At 41.4% G+C, this 16595-nt stretch overlaps 1 protein-coding gene across 9 annotated transcripts in view; it reads right to left on the bottom strand.

The window, feature by feature from the left end:
* The window catches only part of Fras1 (Fraser extracellular matrix complex subunit 1), a 444408-nt gene that overhangs the window by 324826 nt on the left and 102987 nt on the right, over positions 1 to 16595 (bottom strand). For 7 of the 9 annotated variants that reach the window (XR_015452892.1, XM_087215885.1, XM_087215884.1 and 4 more), the window contains one exon: positions 10052 to 10141. The exons of the other annotated variants lie outside the window; for them this stretch is intronic. Coding sequence is in view for 6 of the 7 variants with exons in the window: in XM_087215885.1 (XP_087072011.1) it covers positions 10052 to 10141 (90 nt within the window). In the remaining variant the exon portion in view is untranslated. The remainder of the gene's footprint in view (positions 1 to 10051; positions 10142 to 16595) is intronic. 9 annotated transcript variants of the gene reach the window in all.

The raw sequence follows: 16595 nt of genomic DNA, 5'->3' as shown, positions 1-16595 counted from the left end.
GGACTCAGAATTTTAAAAATAAATTAAAAGGGGTAGGGAGCCTGGTGATGTAGCTCAGTGTGAAGGTGCTGAGTTCAATCCCCAGGACCACCACCACCAAAAATAGTCCCTGTCCTCCAGAAAGCTTTAAGATAACACAATATTTCTAAATTATTTTAGCAGCAAGCTATGTACCAGACAGAACAGCAGACATTCAGAGTGAACGCTGACCTATCAAGTTTCTGTACTCTTTCTTTCATTTTCTTTTTGTTTAATTCTTCTCAAAGCAGACCCTAAAATAAGGCCAAGGACTTACATACACAGTGAGAAAATATAGGGGAAAGCATGAGTGGGGTCGGGGTGTAGGGGTGTGAGACAAAGTCAGAGCAAAACCCAATATGGGGGAGGGGAAGACAGGGATAAATATCATAGACAATTAGGACTGTTTGCTGGTGAGACCAGTCAAAGGAGAAGAGAATGCCTCCCAATAACAGCTGCAGGGCTGGAGTCACCAGTGGAAGGCTGTCTGGGGCACCAAGCTCCCCCACACTGGCAGGCTGCACTTGCCTGCTGGCAAAGTGGTATCTGAGAAGGTCCTGAGACAGAAAATGGAAAAAGGCTTCCTGGAGGTTAAAATAAGGCACTGTGAGTTCCCTTGGGACTTCCAGCCTCAGGAGCCCCACCTGGAGTAGCTAAAATCAGAGGTAACCCCATGTGAAGCAACAGCAGCAGCTGCTATACAGCCCTACTATAAACCTCATATTCAGTCCACACTTTACTCTCAACTCTCCCTTTTCCCAGACCTTCTTTCTTGTCCAACTTCTTCATATAGCTATAACAAGCTTCATTTTGTACCCAACAAATTGTCTGGCTTCTAAGGTTTTCCATTTTAAAATTCTTTTACATTGCCAAGCATCACCTGAAAAAAATTATTCAATTACTAAATTAATGACATGCTAGGCTCCCTCACAGAAATCAAGATGATGGGGAAGAGGATGGTGATAGAAACAACCACTGATTCTTAAGGTCTACTTGTACGCCAGTCTTCTACACACGTGAACTCAACTGATGGCCATGACAAGGCTTCAAACCATTTGGCCCACACAAACACACACACACACACACACACACACACAAACTATTTGCCCCGCTTTACAGATCTGTCTTCACTTCATTGAGGCATAAAGAAAGAAATTCAGTAATTTGCTAGCAAAATTAAAGGGAGAAACTGGAATATGAACCCAGGCAGGCTGACTTCAGAGCCCAGACTAATTTTGTAGAAAGGGTAGAGTGAGAATGGACCAAAATAAAACAAAAAAATATAGTTAAGTGAAAAGTATGGATATCAAGGTAATGACAATGAGTTGCATCTAGAAGCAAAAGGACAAGGGGAATTTTTGCAAAGTTTGGGAAAACATTACTTAAAGTATCAAGTACATATTATCCCTGGAATCTTCCCCACAATTCTGTTCTACTTTGTCCCAATTGTCCCACCACCCAACCCTTTGTTTTTCAGACATTTTTTTAATTGCAACTGATTTTTGATCATTCCCAACATTGGTTTCAAAAGGTTGATATATAAAAAACATTTAAGTAATCTCTAAATTTGCATTTTCATCCAAGCCCTAAATATTGATGTTTGAGTTTTCCAAGACTCCTAAGTTATAAAGATGCCATTATTCCAAATTCTTCACCTACATTTTTCTTCTCTTCTGATATTTCTGGGAAATTGAGAATACATGAAATGTCAGAGTGAATGTAATATGTAATCACTATTAGTAATACTGTGGAATATATGCCCCCAAACCCCATTAAGATAAAGTTAAAGAAACCAATTCAGGAAGAAAAAGTAATCCTCTAAGTTTAGCTCTGGGCATTCATTTTAACCAGCAAGAAGAAATGATCAAAATAAAACGTACACTAAAAAAAAAAAAAAAACCACTGATTATTCTAAAGTATATGATGTGTTTAATCTTTCTAAAGACTTTAAACAAGGTTTTACACCAATGACTAAGAACAAATTAGCATTGGTTTAATAAATTTTCATTATTCATTCAGTAAATTTTTTGAGTTGATAATTATGTTCAGAACAGATGCTGTTTACTGCCCTACATGCTAAGAGATGCTACAATCAATAAGATATGATCTTGTTATAAATAAGGAACCAACCTTCAGATTAAAAACTAACAGGAATAAAAATAAATGAGCCTTTTCTCTAAATGAAAATAATACAGACAGATCCCTAGTACCTGGAAGAAGGAGTAGTCTTCTTTCATTATAATTTAATGTTACTTTTAAGATATTTTAATATATTTATAAATTTTCTAATTCATCAGATAATACTAATGTCCCCTGAGTAGTAAAACTGCAGACTAACAAAAAATCTCAAAAATTAGGCAATAAGGGAGACAACTTCTAGATAAGAAATAATAAGGGAAAAATGTTAGCACAATTAGGAGAAGTCTATCCTAAGTATATGTAGAAGATGATAAGATCCAAACATGCATTAAGACCTGTAAAAGCAACATGACAGTCCCAGTAGACAAACTTTGTCTTAATCTGCTCAGGTGGCCCTAACAATAGACATTAGACAGGGCAGCTTCAACAACAGACGTTGATTTCTCACAGTTCTGGAAGCTGTAAACTCTAAGATCAAGGTGCTGGCCTTTTTGGTTTTCCTGGCTTGTAGATGGCCACTTTCTCCCTATGTGCTAACATGGCCTCTTCTCAGAGAAAGAGCACAAGCTCTGGTCTCTCCTCCTCTTCCTAGAAGGGCACTGATTCTGTTGGATAAAGATCCTACTCTTGTGACCTCATTTAACATTAATTAGTTCTGAGAAGGCACTATCTCCAAATACAATCACATTAAGGGTTAGATTTTCAACATATTAATGGGGCATGCGCAATTTAGTCCATATCACCTGCTAAAGCTGCCAGCCTAGTTCACTGCTATAGACCAAATGCAGAATAAAATAATAACTGTCTGACTATGCTCTTATTAAGCAACTACCTCTGTGTCTGTTACTATCCTGTGGTATGAGAAAGAAGGAAGGAACAGATAGAGGGAAGGAAAGAAGGAAGGAAGGAAGGAAAAAGGGGAGGGAGGGACGGAGGGAGGGAGGGAAGGGATAACGATTTAGCTTTTACAACAGTACATACTAGTAAATGATGATAAATAGTAAATAACTAAACAACTAAATAAAGAAAACCAGCAAACAGTGAAAGAATTGGGAGGGGAATTGGGAGACTGGATGCGCATAGACAGCATGGACATAGAAGTCTTCTTTGGGACTGGTAGGAAGGGAGGTAACCAGTCATGTGAGGTCTCTGAGGAGAATATTTCAGGGAAGAAGACTGACCAGTGCAAAAGCTCAGGCTAGTAACAGGCTTGATCCATGCAAGACAAAGTCCGAGTGGCTGTGTGCAGGGAGTCCTGGGATGATAAGAACAAGCCAGGGTCTGAGAAGGCATCAGGAAGAGGCAGACCATGGGAAGAGTTTGCACTTTCAACTCACTACACCAGGAAGCATCCAAGGGAACCAAACAGGGAAGGGATGTAGCCTGAATTCCTTGTACTGAATTGGCATTTTCTAGAGCCAGGAAAGGCTGCAGTCAGGCAACAGGAGAAACAGCAAAGCTGGGGTAGAAGGCTAATGCATCAGTCTATGGAGATGATGGATTTCTCGAATAAGGTTGATGCAATGGAGATAGAAGAACTTAGGATCTATCTGGGGAGGTAAAAACCATAGGACATGGTTAACCATTAGATCTGGAGGGCAGAACTATAAATAACAATGAGATATTAGGTTGAAGCCAATAATTCTATGAGAGGAAGAGAAATTGATGGGCAAGAGTGTGGAATGAAAAGTTCTCTTTTGAATCTCTGAAGTCTGAGGATCCATCAGACATGCAAATGGAGCAATAAACTAGAGATTTGTCATCTGTGAATGCCACAGAAGAGATGGAGACTAGAGGGAAGAATGTTCTGGTCAGCTCTGAGATGGCTTCTTGAACCAAAAAGCTCAATGAAAACACCAGTCAGAGCCTGTAGCTAGAAAAGGCTTAGGACCGCATGGAAGGCCCACCAGCTCTGGAGAGGGAGCTAGCAAAGAAAACGATTTGAGAGGGGCTGAGGATTTAGCTCAGTGGTGCCACCACCTGCCTCGAAGTGCAAGGTCCCGAGTTCGATCCCCTGTACCAAAAAAAAAAAAAAAATAGAATATTCAAAAAAACGATCTGAGGATGAGATAGACCATGCCCTTACCTTCTCTTCAAATGATGTTTCAAAAGTGGAACACTGAGCATATATTTCCAACCTCTGTACTCCAAGAGTAATGCAAGAAGGATCATAAAATTTCAACAGAAATGATTGAGAATGATTGCCTGTCACAGGAATATTGAAGGGAATGAGAGAGGGGGTCCAATCCGGACTGAAGGAAACCAGGAGGGATACAGTGACCAGTCCACTAATTGTCAAAACATTTGAGTAGGTAGCACCCTTTCACCCCTTAGTTTTAAAGGGTCAAAACTAAGTTCAATGAAAATATTGTCTTCAATTGTACATTTTAATGAGTCCTGAAAAAATCATGCAAATGATCAGAAAAGTGAGAAGCAAGGCTTCCAGCTAAATAGGCTGGAACTGCAGATGGATTTCCCAAGGCAAGCCCCACAGTATCCTGTACAACGGGGAAGCCCTTTCTCCATACTTGTGCCTCACCTGCAACTCAGCACTAATGTTACAATGGGTCTTCACCAAGAATGAATTAGCTAACAGTTAGAAATAAAACCACATCTGTAGGGCACATACTGTGAGCTATTTTCCACCTGTGAGGGTGCTTTTATGACTGTCCATTGATACTTTGCCTTTTTATGGCCACTTATAAAGACAGGAGACAGAGTTATGTCAAATGTCTGTGCAAGGACTAAACTAGTGACCAAAGAATCATTGGAGTAATGCAGAAAGTTCCATGTTCAGAATCCACATGTATGCTAGAAGCCCAATGTAGAAAAACCCTTCTGTGATGGTCAGTTTTATGTGCCAATTTGGCTAGGTTATGGACAAGATGTTCAATCAAACACGAATATAGGTGTTGCTGTGAAAGTATTTTATAGACATGGTCGATGAAACCTGCAACCAGTTGATTTTAAGTAAAGGCAAACTCCTTAGTAATCTGGGTGGGTCTTATCCAAACAGCTGAAAGTTCTTAAGAGGGGAGCTGAAGTTTCTCTAAGTTAGAAGAAATTATACCTGTGGAGTGAAGACTGCTAGGACCTAGTCAGTCCCTAAAATAATATAAGCCAATTTCTTACATGTCCCCTCAAGGGTGTGTGTGTGTGTGTGTGTGTGTGTGTGTGTGTGCGTGTGTGTACACTTAATCTCCTACTGTTCTATTTCTCTGGTGGAAACCTGGCTGATATATCTTTCTTTTTTCGGTAGAGGAAGAAATGAAATTTATATAGATGTGTGCTACTACAGCACTTAGAAAAGAAGTAGAAAAAGCTACTCCCTTCTCACCTGAGAAGCCAAGGGTAGATAAAAGTTGACAGGTGATCAAGACCGCAGTCAGATAAATTCTACCTCTCATTGATCACATGTTCCATACACTTGGTAAATCTAAATTTTAGTACCAGGTCAGTCTTGTTCGATTGTATGGCAAACAGCACCTCTCTGTTAAATCTGACCTACAGAAAGAGGCAAAAAAATCTAATGCTGCTGCTACCTTTAAGCTTTTGCTTTAGTTTGATGGGTTTAGTCCTCTGAACTCTCCTCCAAAACTGCCCAGGCAGAAGGTGGGGCATCTGGGGCTGCAAACTGTAGGACAAACTTTGACTAATTATTTCTGCCAAGACAAAAAGGCAGCTAGCTTAGTTTTCTGCCTATTACCCCTCCTCACTTGTAAACGAGGTCTATGAATCACTGTCCTTCCCAAAGGGAAGGGTAGGTATGAGGGTTGCTCCATCCTCCTGGTTGCCCCAGTGGTCAGAACAACAAGGTAGAGGCCCTTTTCCTCTCATATTCCATGTATGTCCCTTCTGAAGCATCACACTCAGGTAGAGGGGAAGTAAAAAATACACAAATGTCTCTGCACCTCTGCTTGGACCTCTGAACACCAAGAAGGGAAGGTGGCAGCAAGGATATGCCCCTTCCAGTTCTCCCATCACAAGGAATTGATGAATTTCTCCTCAAACACAGCAACATTTTCATTTGTGCACTCATTCACTCAAAAAATATTGAAGAGTTTGGAAGAAACTAAAATAAATCAGACCAGATTTTAGACTCGTGGACTGGGAGAGAAGCTAAGTACATATATTACGATAATACAAGTTGACAAAATATACAAATAAAAATTCTACAGGATTTTAGACTTAGTTTACATAGTGGAATGACAGAATGAAAAGAAGGGGGAAAACAGAAAAGTAATGGCATGAAATACAGAGGGCCTTTTCCCCTGGGAAACTGCCATACCACTAAGGTCTTCTTGCTATTTATATATTTAGTTGGCAGAAGAAAAGTAATTAAACAGAACACAATTTTGATGCTGTCTATAGGAAAATCACCAAAGGACAGGGCTGCAACGTGATTTGTACAGTGACTTGTGCCACTTTGCATATGGTCTGGCTAACAAGCTTTAGATGGAAAATAGTAATAATTGTGTCTTAAATAAATACATCCATACACAGAGCCCAAGCAGGTCCTGACCTGGCAAATGCTAGGAAGCCTCGTGTGATTCAAACTTAGTACACTGGCTCTCAATTAATATAGACTTCCACATAGATCACAAGTGACAGGCTTTATGACAAATAGAGTACTTCTGCAAAAATGCCATTAAATATATGTGAAGCCTGGGACAGATGGCATTTATAATACATATCCCTGATAACTGATCACCATTTAGTATTCCCTGGACCAGGCTCCTATTAAGGTTTCATGATTCTAAGAGAAAAAAAAGAAGGCATGAGCAAGATCTTAATTTCTCAAGCAGTCTGTTCAACAGCTGTTTCTCATCTCTCTCTAAAAAAATTGGTCATTCATCAAAACTGTTTTGGAGAAAGGTAAAATCAAATATAAATATGAATCTTCTGCAAGTGGAACTATAATTTACCAATTTTCCAACCAACTTATTTTCAAAAGCCCAACTTTCTGATATACCAAAGAGCTGCACGTCTTATACACATCACCTTTTCCCCTCAGTGCCACGCATTATTCAACTTTCTGGAGTCCCTTTTGAAGTGCCATGCAATATTCAACTTCAGGGTTAAAAGTCCTTTTTGGAGCCAAGAAAGCAGTAAGGATCGATACATTTTTAAGAAAGGGTCAGTGAAAAGGATAGTCTCAAAAGGAACCACCAAAACATTTGGAAGAGAAAATGCCAAAGCAAGCCTTGAATGAAAGGTAGGTCATTGGGACTGAACAAGGGAGTCAGAAAATGAAAACATGGAAATCATGAAGCAAACAAGAGTCAAAGCCAAAGGGTAATGATTTTCAAGAAGTAGGCAAATTACACTTATTTAGCAGTCCATGCTACAAAGATTTTGTTCATCCTGGTCTGTAACAAGTATAGATATTTTTACATACTAGCTCAAACAATGTATATTCTAAATTTAAAGCAGTATGACAATCAATCAGTAAGCAATATAAAAGTTCTAGTTACAACCTGTTAGAGAACATTTTCTAACAGTCAAGAAAAGCAAGTAACTTTTTTTTAGCAAGTAACTTTATTACATTAAAAAAAAGACACTCACAAGTCTCCTCCAAAGCTTATACCCTGAGGTTAAAGAAGACCTCTAAAGTGGAAAAAAAGAAAAAGAAAATATGAATATAGGGATTCAAATACCATCTGCAATTTGATTCAAAAGACTAGCAACTAACTCACAATCTATAAACCCTAGCAGAAATACATCCCATCTAGATTTTGCAAGGCAATAATCTTGATAAATCAAGTCTACTTTAACAAAGCTCAAGCCAATAAAACAGCTACATGCTGTAAAGCACTTCAGTCACACAACTTGTATTTCACCCTGCTTGTGTGCTACTGTATGCTCTCTGGGCCATGGCACCCACCATGGGCTCTTCCATCAGACTAAGCAAGACCTCTGCACCTAATTGTCAGCCAGATGACACACAGTGTTACCCTTATGAACACTGGTCTCACTGAGACCCTCTGAAAAAGGGAAGACTTCTAGAAGCAGCATGGTGGACAGTCCTGGGATTGAATGAATGCCAGGGCACCATCCACCAGCTATCTAAATCAAGATCAATTATATAACCAGTCTTTGCTGAAAAAATAAAGATGAGAATTTTTTTAACGTCAGCTTGACTAGGCTAAACTCTGAGGATGGAGAGGAGGGCAGAGCCCCCTGTAGCATACAAAGACTTTCCCCCAGGTATTCAATCAAACATTAATCTAGGTGCTGATGTGCTGGGGTTTTGCAGATGTTATTAAAGCCCCTAACTGGCTGACTTGAAGCCAGAGACATCATCCTCCTGGGATGATCCTACCCTAACCAAATGAGCCCTTGAAAGGAAGTGGGCTCTTTCTGGCCAGTAAGACTCCACAGTTAACAGCTACTCTCCTCTGGTCCCTTCCTGCCTGCCTCATGCCCAGGGCTCCTGTATCCCAACACCTTCCTTCCTGGCTGCCGGTCCTGTGGACATGACCTTGCTTACTCAGCCTCACATTCAAATAGGCCAATTTCTCATCATTAAGCTCATAATATTAGTTCTGGTTCTCCAGTGAACCCCAACCAACACAGGATAACTACCTGTACTTTAAGGGCTGCTGGTCATCTTCAAGCTGTGCTCCAGTCCAATATGGCTCTCCCTTCTGGGTGCCTTAACTTAGCCATCCTCAAGTATCGCACACTCAGAGTGACCATAACAAAGCTCACTGTCACTCTCCCTAAACCTACTTTCTCCTGCCTTCCTTTTTTCTGGGCAGCATCATTATCCATCCACCCAGCAGAAAGCTGGAAACCTAGATGCTCATCCTTTTTATCCACCTGGTTCCTTCCTACCCAGCTTCCAAGATCTAATGCTGTTTCTGCTAGAAAGCCCTCCCAAACCCACCTCACCCAAATAAAGTCCCCTTTGCCCACCCCAGCATGCTCCCCCCTCCATGCATTCCCTGCATTCCCACGGTGGCTCTTGTCACAGAGCACCATCATTGGGAAACAACATAGCCATTACATTTTCACAGCCTTTACTGTACAGCATCTCTTATAGACACAACTCTATGGCTATGGAGTAATTTAGGGTCTGTTTCCCCTGAAGTTCTTATAAGACTGGGAGCACCTGTCTTGCTCAACACACTCATGCACCTCAGGTCTGAGACACGGTCCATGTTCAATTAGTTGTTCAGTGAGTGAATGTTCGTGTGTGCATTTCTCCCACTTAACTAGGAGGCCCTTAGACCGAGGAACTGGCTTTTATTTCTATAGCCTTAGTGTCTAGCATATAGTGAGAGGCTGATAAATGGCTGGTTGACTAAATTAATATACATATAGTAGTATCATCAGTAGACAAAGAGCAAGCTTCATACATGCAAGAGTGTTTGTTAATTCAGTCTTTTCAGCCACATCTACCCATAGATTCCCCCCAACTGCTAGAGCATGCTGGCACCAGCTGTGTAACTCCCTGTGCTACGAAGGGGTGGTGACCTCTTACAGGGCCTGCCAGTAATGACAGCTATGTCCATTTGTCTCACAGTGGCCGCCAATTTGGCACCTTTCATGCCTGCCGGCATACAACAAGTGCCTCTTAATAGCAGCAGGCTTTATTCCACCTTCTGATGAAAGTAAATTCCCTGAGATGCAATATTTGGACTAAAGGAGTAACTGGAATCTCTCCTTTATTTACCTTTTTTGGATTTCTGTGCACACCACACATTCCAAGTTTATAAAGATGTCATTTAAAATATATTTTTGGGGAAAGGGAAAAATAGCTTTCTAAGGCTCCACATTTATGTTGCCTTAGTTTTATGCAACTAAGAATTTTGATGAAATGTTTCCCGCTCATGCAGGGGAATTCCACTTTCTTTCATCCAAAGCCTGAGGAGTTGTGACCATAACTCACCTCTCTGCCTCCTGGCACCTGGTATTGAGAAGAGGAGGCCACCGCAGGTGTCTTCTCTGTGGGAGTGGGATGGGAAGCACAGGCCCCAGGCTGAAAGGATGAGAAGACAGCACACAACTCAAAGGGGCTGGAGCAGAAGCACAGGGTGAGGACCCAACTTCACTCTGTTTCCTGGTTTTAAGGCACATTCTGAAGAAGTTTGCCACTGCTGTGTCCATACTCTGAACATCAGAACAGGAATAAAAAGAACACTTCACTCTTCTCTGCATTGCTCGATGCCTTACAGGTAAGTGACTGGCCCTGTTGTTTGATAGAAGGGAATAGTAATATACTGGAAACTGTAGTGAAGGCCAAACCATGGGAGAATGCATAGTAAAGACCCCACCACATTTCCTCAAACTTTTGTGCTTGGGAGTGAGAACAAACTTTTACTGAGTACCTACTACAAACTGCACCCAATGTGTGTTTCACATAAAATGTACTGCAGAAGCTCCAAAATAATCCAGGGATTTATTTTTGTGGGTCAAATAGCATATCCCAAATGTGCACCTGGAACCTTAAAGCGTGACTTCATTTGGAAATAGGGTCTTCATTGATGTAATTAGTCACATTAGGATGAAAACTTCATGGATTAAGATAGCCCTATATCTGTAGACTGGTATTCTTATTTTTTTTCAAACAGAGTTAGAGCAAAGAGACAAACATGAGAAACAGAGGCAGAGACCAAAGTCATGCTGTCATGGGCCAAGGAGTGCCAGCAATCACCGGAAGCTGGAAGAGACCAGGAAGGATTTTTCCTTAAGATCTACAGAGGGAGCACGGCTCAGCCATCGCCCTGACTTCAGCCTGACCTCCAGAATTGTGACTGCTGCATTAAGCCATTTATTTTGTGGCAATTATTACGGCAGCTCTAAGAAGCTATTACAAATCCTAAGACCCAGGTATCATTATTGCCATTGTACTAACACAGAAACTGAGAATCAGTTCAGGATAACTTCCACACAGGAGGAATATGCCATACTCAATCCAATATCCATCTATACAGGGAGATACTAGAAGGTGGGGGAGGCACCCCAAAGGAGAAAGACATAAAGGATGGAGAGAAGGTGCCTTCCTCAGCTTTAATATTAAAGACCAGGGGCCGGGGATTTAGCTCAGTGGTTCCGCCACCTGCCTCACAAGCGCAAGGTCCCGAGTTCGATCCCTGGTACCAAAAAACAAACAACAAATAATAATAATAATAATAAAGACCAGGAGTCACAGGTGCTAGGAATATGATCTCTAGTGTTGGTGGCAGATACTCCTTCACCCAGGGACACTCCTGCAGTACACAGCCCACAAGTGGCAATTGAGGACCCAGAAGTCCCTAAATGACCTTACCAAGAGATGGTTGTTTATTTTTCTTTAATTCTATCAAAGAGCCCATTTTACAAAATGAAACTAAACAGGTATAACAAGAGTATACTAATGAGACACCAGTGTCCCCAGCCCCTTGTCCCTGAGCCCCATGACATGGCTATGGCCATTGGTATTACAATGGACCAGAAAGTGTTTATTTCTTCCTTTTATAAAAGTATTTCAAACACACTGTAGAGAATAATAAAAAGAATTTCCAATGCTCCACCATTTAGCTTCACTAACATTAGATACATTTACTTCTGTTGCTCAAATTTACCTTAAACCATTTACTCTGTTCTGATGAACAGAAAAAATTTTTTGGGTTTCCAACATAACTTCACCATGTGGGTGTGTGGCCCCTGACTGGCAACTGCTAGAATAGACATTATGAACGTTTGTTTCAGCAAAGCATGACAAAGGTCCTCATGGTGTCCTGATGGTGCAAGGGTTGAACAGAGCTATGAGCAAGCTGAATGACACTACCTATCAACATGAGTGAACTGATTGTCTCCATCTGGAGAAGGCTCTTTAGTGCATGCTATACAGCCCTTTCTGTGTTCCTCTCCTGTTTAATATTTTTACACATGGCCTGAATGAAAACTTTGAAGTATGTGAGTTAAACTTCTACTCAACATATTCCAATCTGCTTGTACTGTGATGTTTATTGTTCTCTCCCCCATAGACTGTACATTTCATATGTACACCCTCTTGGAACCTGGACCAAGTATCTTGCCTATAGCTCAGACCTCAGGAAACAACAGTTGGATTTAATTGCATCATATAAGTACAGGTTGTAGAAACTGGTAATATTCCACTTGGAAATAAGAAAGTATCGGGGGAAATGACAGCTGTCTTCACATACTTGAAAGGTGATGAAATTTAAGCTGTGCAGCTCTTGAGGGAAAAATTATAACAACTGCATAAAGGAACAGTGAGTTGATTTCTACCAGTACAAGGAAGTCCTTTCTAACAACTTGACCTTATGGCAAAGACAATGGACCAATGGAGAGTCCTCCTGCAGACAATTCCTGTAGACATTTTAGGAAGGACTCAGTCTGAGAGGGAAAATAAATGGGATGCTCTCTTCAAAGTCCAGGACCCAATGACATTCTAAACTTCATAGTTTTCAGTCCTTTTTTCTTGAATTGCCATTTTAAAAAAATGTTGATACATGAAATAATGATGTTTCACATATATTGCTAAAGGATGCCTGAAAAAATTGCTTCATTTTTGAACTAGGGCACTATTGCTGTTATTGGTTGAAGTCAACGTACAAATTCCCCTGAGGGTTAATGCAGCATTTGACATTTGGTTCACTAATATCTGAGTGGCTGAGGCCTTAATCCTATTGATTTGGAAAATGACACCATGAAGAGACAGCAATCTAGCATCTCTTAGGGGCATGGTTATGTCACATGCTTAAGAGCCCTTTTGCTAGATGTCCCCATTTACCCTTGCTCTCTGCCAAGGCAGGCTGGCCTGTGTGGATCATTTCAGCAGGCTTCCAAAGGATCTGGTCAAAGGGGAAAACTGGCAAAGGATCAGAGGGAGAGTGGCTGGTGAGGCTGTTTATTCCCTTTTGTCCCTCCCAGCTGTGTATCAAGATTTAGTCAGGTCTGTCCCCCTGTTCATCAGCCTTCTGCACAGGTGGCTCTGCCTCTAGGTTCCCATAAATGATCCTTCCCCTTGGCTTTTAGACAAAAGGTTAATATTGGTTCTCTGCAATTACTAGGCCTGGGGTACTACATTATCCCTGTGGTTTCCCTACACACTAACCTCCTTTCACCTTTGAAATAAATGTCTTTATGAACCTCTCCTCAAATTGCCCAATTTGCATGTGCACTCTCTTTCCTGCTGGAGCCTGGACACAGCCAGATACCCATCAAAGCCACGTGCTGAAAGGTATGTCCACTGGCAGAGGAAGTGGGTCCCTCATGCCAAGGCTCCCCTATGGGAGATGTTGCCACCCAGGGGTCTCTGGGGAGTCCTTCTATCAGAGCTCATCTCACAAGCCAAAGAACATCCGAGGCAACAAGACAGTAGTGGGAGATCACAGTTAATTCATTAGAAAATTAAATGCAGAACTGAGAGACAGTATTCCTCTTTTAATCTAAGGAAAAAATAGTCTCTATTCCATCTGATGAAATTTGAACAAGAAGCTATGTGTTATGAAAAGAAGGATGTGGTAATGGCTTTATTTTTTGATTTGTGCTAGAAATGTTTCCATCTTTTTTTGATTGGACCACTTAAGCTTTAAGCTCAGGGACCTGCCTTCATGGTTTGTTATGTCCAACATCCAATATGCCATTTCTTCTTTCAGCCTTGAATTTCTTTGCAATAAGGAGTTAAGACCATTATGCTCTCTAGAAAGTCACTATTACAATGGAGAAGTTAGCTAAAAGGAAACTAAGTGGGAAAAAGGCTCCACTCTCCTGTACCCTAGCCCTCTCCTCCCCTGTCTCCCTCTCTCCATCACTGCTCTACTAGAACCATAGAGTGGGTTAGAGAGTACCCAATCTCAAGTGCAAGTCCTAGCTGTAGCATTAACAGCACAGTGACTTGACTTGGCCTAGCTAGCCTCAGTCTCTTCATCTGAAAAACAGAGATAATTATACCAAAGAGGGTGCTGTAAAGATGAAATGTGATACTTAGCAAGTCTGGCACACACTTTGTGTGTAGTGACTGCTAAAAATTATCACGGACCAAGTTGTCCCCTCAACAATTCTAAGAGATTTAAATCATGCAACTGTGATACAGGAGTAGTTAATTTGGCCAGATGTGGATGTCAAAGGAGGGAGGAGGAAAACATGTGATTCCCAGGAGAGAAGAACAGAGGAGAGCAGAACCCAGGGCAGAACAAAACAAGAGGAAAACTCTGGCCCCAGGGGTGCAAACATGAGAGAGAATCCAAGCAGAGGAGCACCCCCCGCCCCGGGAAGGGATACATAAGGCCTAATGGAGCCAGAAGTGTTAGAACTAAGAAAGCCCAGAGGGGGCTCCTGCCTGCCCCACAAAAAGTAGCTGCCAGGCAGTAGGGAGCCAGAAGCCCACTGGGTGGTGTCAAGATGGTGCTGATGGAAAGGAGAGCTGTATTTTTAGGAAGTACTGGGTGGCAAAGGATGATTTCACCTACTTCATCTTTCTGCTGAAAAACAAGCCTGCTGAGATGCAATAATGAAAATCTTCAAAGCACATTACTGAATACAGTAATGCCTTTCTGCCTCAATAATACCGCAGCCTGTGCATGAATGTAATGCATTATTCTGATGCTTCTAGGAGAAAATTCACTGATTTACATTTAGGGTTTATGTTTTGTTTCCAATTGAAAACATCCATCCAACAACAATTCCTACATAGACCATTCCTATTTCAGGTAAATGGCTCAAGATGTAGACTGTTCTCTTGCCTGAGACTTCTGACCTAATTCAGCTTTCTATCTTACTGGATTTAAAAGGGTCTGGTTAAAGATTTATAATCCTGTCATTTTATCCCCAAGACAAATTGTATTCCAGGCCATTTTATTTAATGCATGGAGACGACCAGTACTGGTCAGCCAAATACTTGGCTTATCTTAACTGCTAGACAACTGGTATGCTCAGCATTTTTGACACAGCTGGGTGAATAGTACTCTTCCATCCTTTCTCCTATATCAGTTACATCCAAGACAGATCACTTCTTCTGGTTTAGGAATGCAAAGGATCTCGTGCAGTGGGGTTTGTGCTTCTGCTACCATGGCTGGCAGGAAACATTACTGCCCATAAAGCTGTCTACTCATTAGCGTGTTCTCAGACACACAGTCGTCCTGTAAGACACTCCAATCTTCACTAAGCACTTTCCATAATCATGCCAAATATGAGAGACAAGCATTGACACAGGTATGTTTGACAGGCTCTAAATTAACAAAAAGATATTTTATGTGCCCTAAGTGGACAGTGATTTCTTGTAGTCAAGAACATGAGCCAACACATTTCCAAGTTGAAGCAGTGAACACAGCAAAATTCAATTCACACAGAGCTCTTGGGAAACAGCAGGCTCTCTTAGAGAGGCCAAGCTTTTGAGAATGGTCCTAAAAATAAAAAGGAGCTGCTTTTCTGAACTCACAGATGCAGTTGTGCATTTAGCTGAAACACAGGAGACACCAGAGACGCCAGGGACATGGTAGTCAGAAGGGAGGCACGTCGCGCTCAGCCACGCCATCTGTACGGAGAAGCTGGATGCTCACAGTAACAAACAATAAGCACTGGTAAGAATTATTAAGCGCATAGAGAAGAACAGTGTTATGAAAATAGAAATGTTTTCATGATTTCAGCCAGCCTGCCATTTCTGTCCACCATGGCTTTCCAAACCAATGTTTTCAATAGGAGCATTTTTGCCATCACGTCGTCATAAGATATGAGAATGGCTTAGAAAAATCTAATAATTTTCCCCTTTAAGATTTGCTAGTGCTCATCACTAATCAGTAAACACAGCCCCAAGTTTATGCACCTTACTAAAGACGTGGGTTGAATAAGAATGAGCAGTAATAAAGTACACAACTAAAGGCATAATGTCCCTACTAAATCACTACAAAATATATTTTACTTTTCAGTTTTAATTCCAAGATGCCTCTTGTGTTCAAAGAACATGATACCAGCTGGGCATTGTGGCATATTCTGTAATCCCAGCACTCTGGGAGGCTGAGGCTGGAGGATCACAAGTTAGTTATTTATTGAGACTCTGTCTCCAAAAATATAGAAATAATATCTAGCTCAGTGAGAAGGCCCTGGGTTTAATCTCCAATTTAAAAAGAAAAAAGACATGAAACCTCTTAGGGAAATAAGTGGGCATGGAGGAGGGTTGGTGATTCCCAGGAATCATAAAGCTCAAGGAGATGGGTAGAGAAAGGGTCCTGGGAGAAGTCTGGACCCTGCTTCCCTCAGCCTCGCTAAGGCGACAACTCTCCTCCAGAGAGGAACAGTTCTAATCCTGTTTCAGTGCCAGAGGGAAGGCAGACAGTCTCAGGTTGGATGCCCATACTTCAAGGGTGGAGCAAGGCAAGGGGCTCAAGAGTGCCCCAGAAGGCATCTCCGGGTACCGGGTCTGGACTCCAGACAGAATTGAGCTACTTCTTGAAGACTTGGAAGATCTGGCCAGGCTGTGACAAAAC

This window comes from Heterocephalus glaber, unplaced genomic scaffold (assembly GCF_053883595.1).
Source record: "Heterocephalus glaber isolate CG9 unplaced genomic scaffold, H.glaber_assembly_v1.0 deba00001454, whole genome shotgun sequence".
Classification (NCBI taxonomy): domain Eukaryota; kingdom Metazoa; phylum Chordata; class Mammalia; order Rodentia; family Bathyergidae; genus Heterocephalus; species Heterocephalus glaber.
This window is presented reverse-complemented; position numbering and strand designations above follow the sequence as displayed.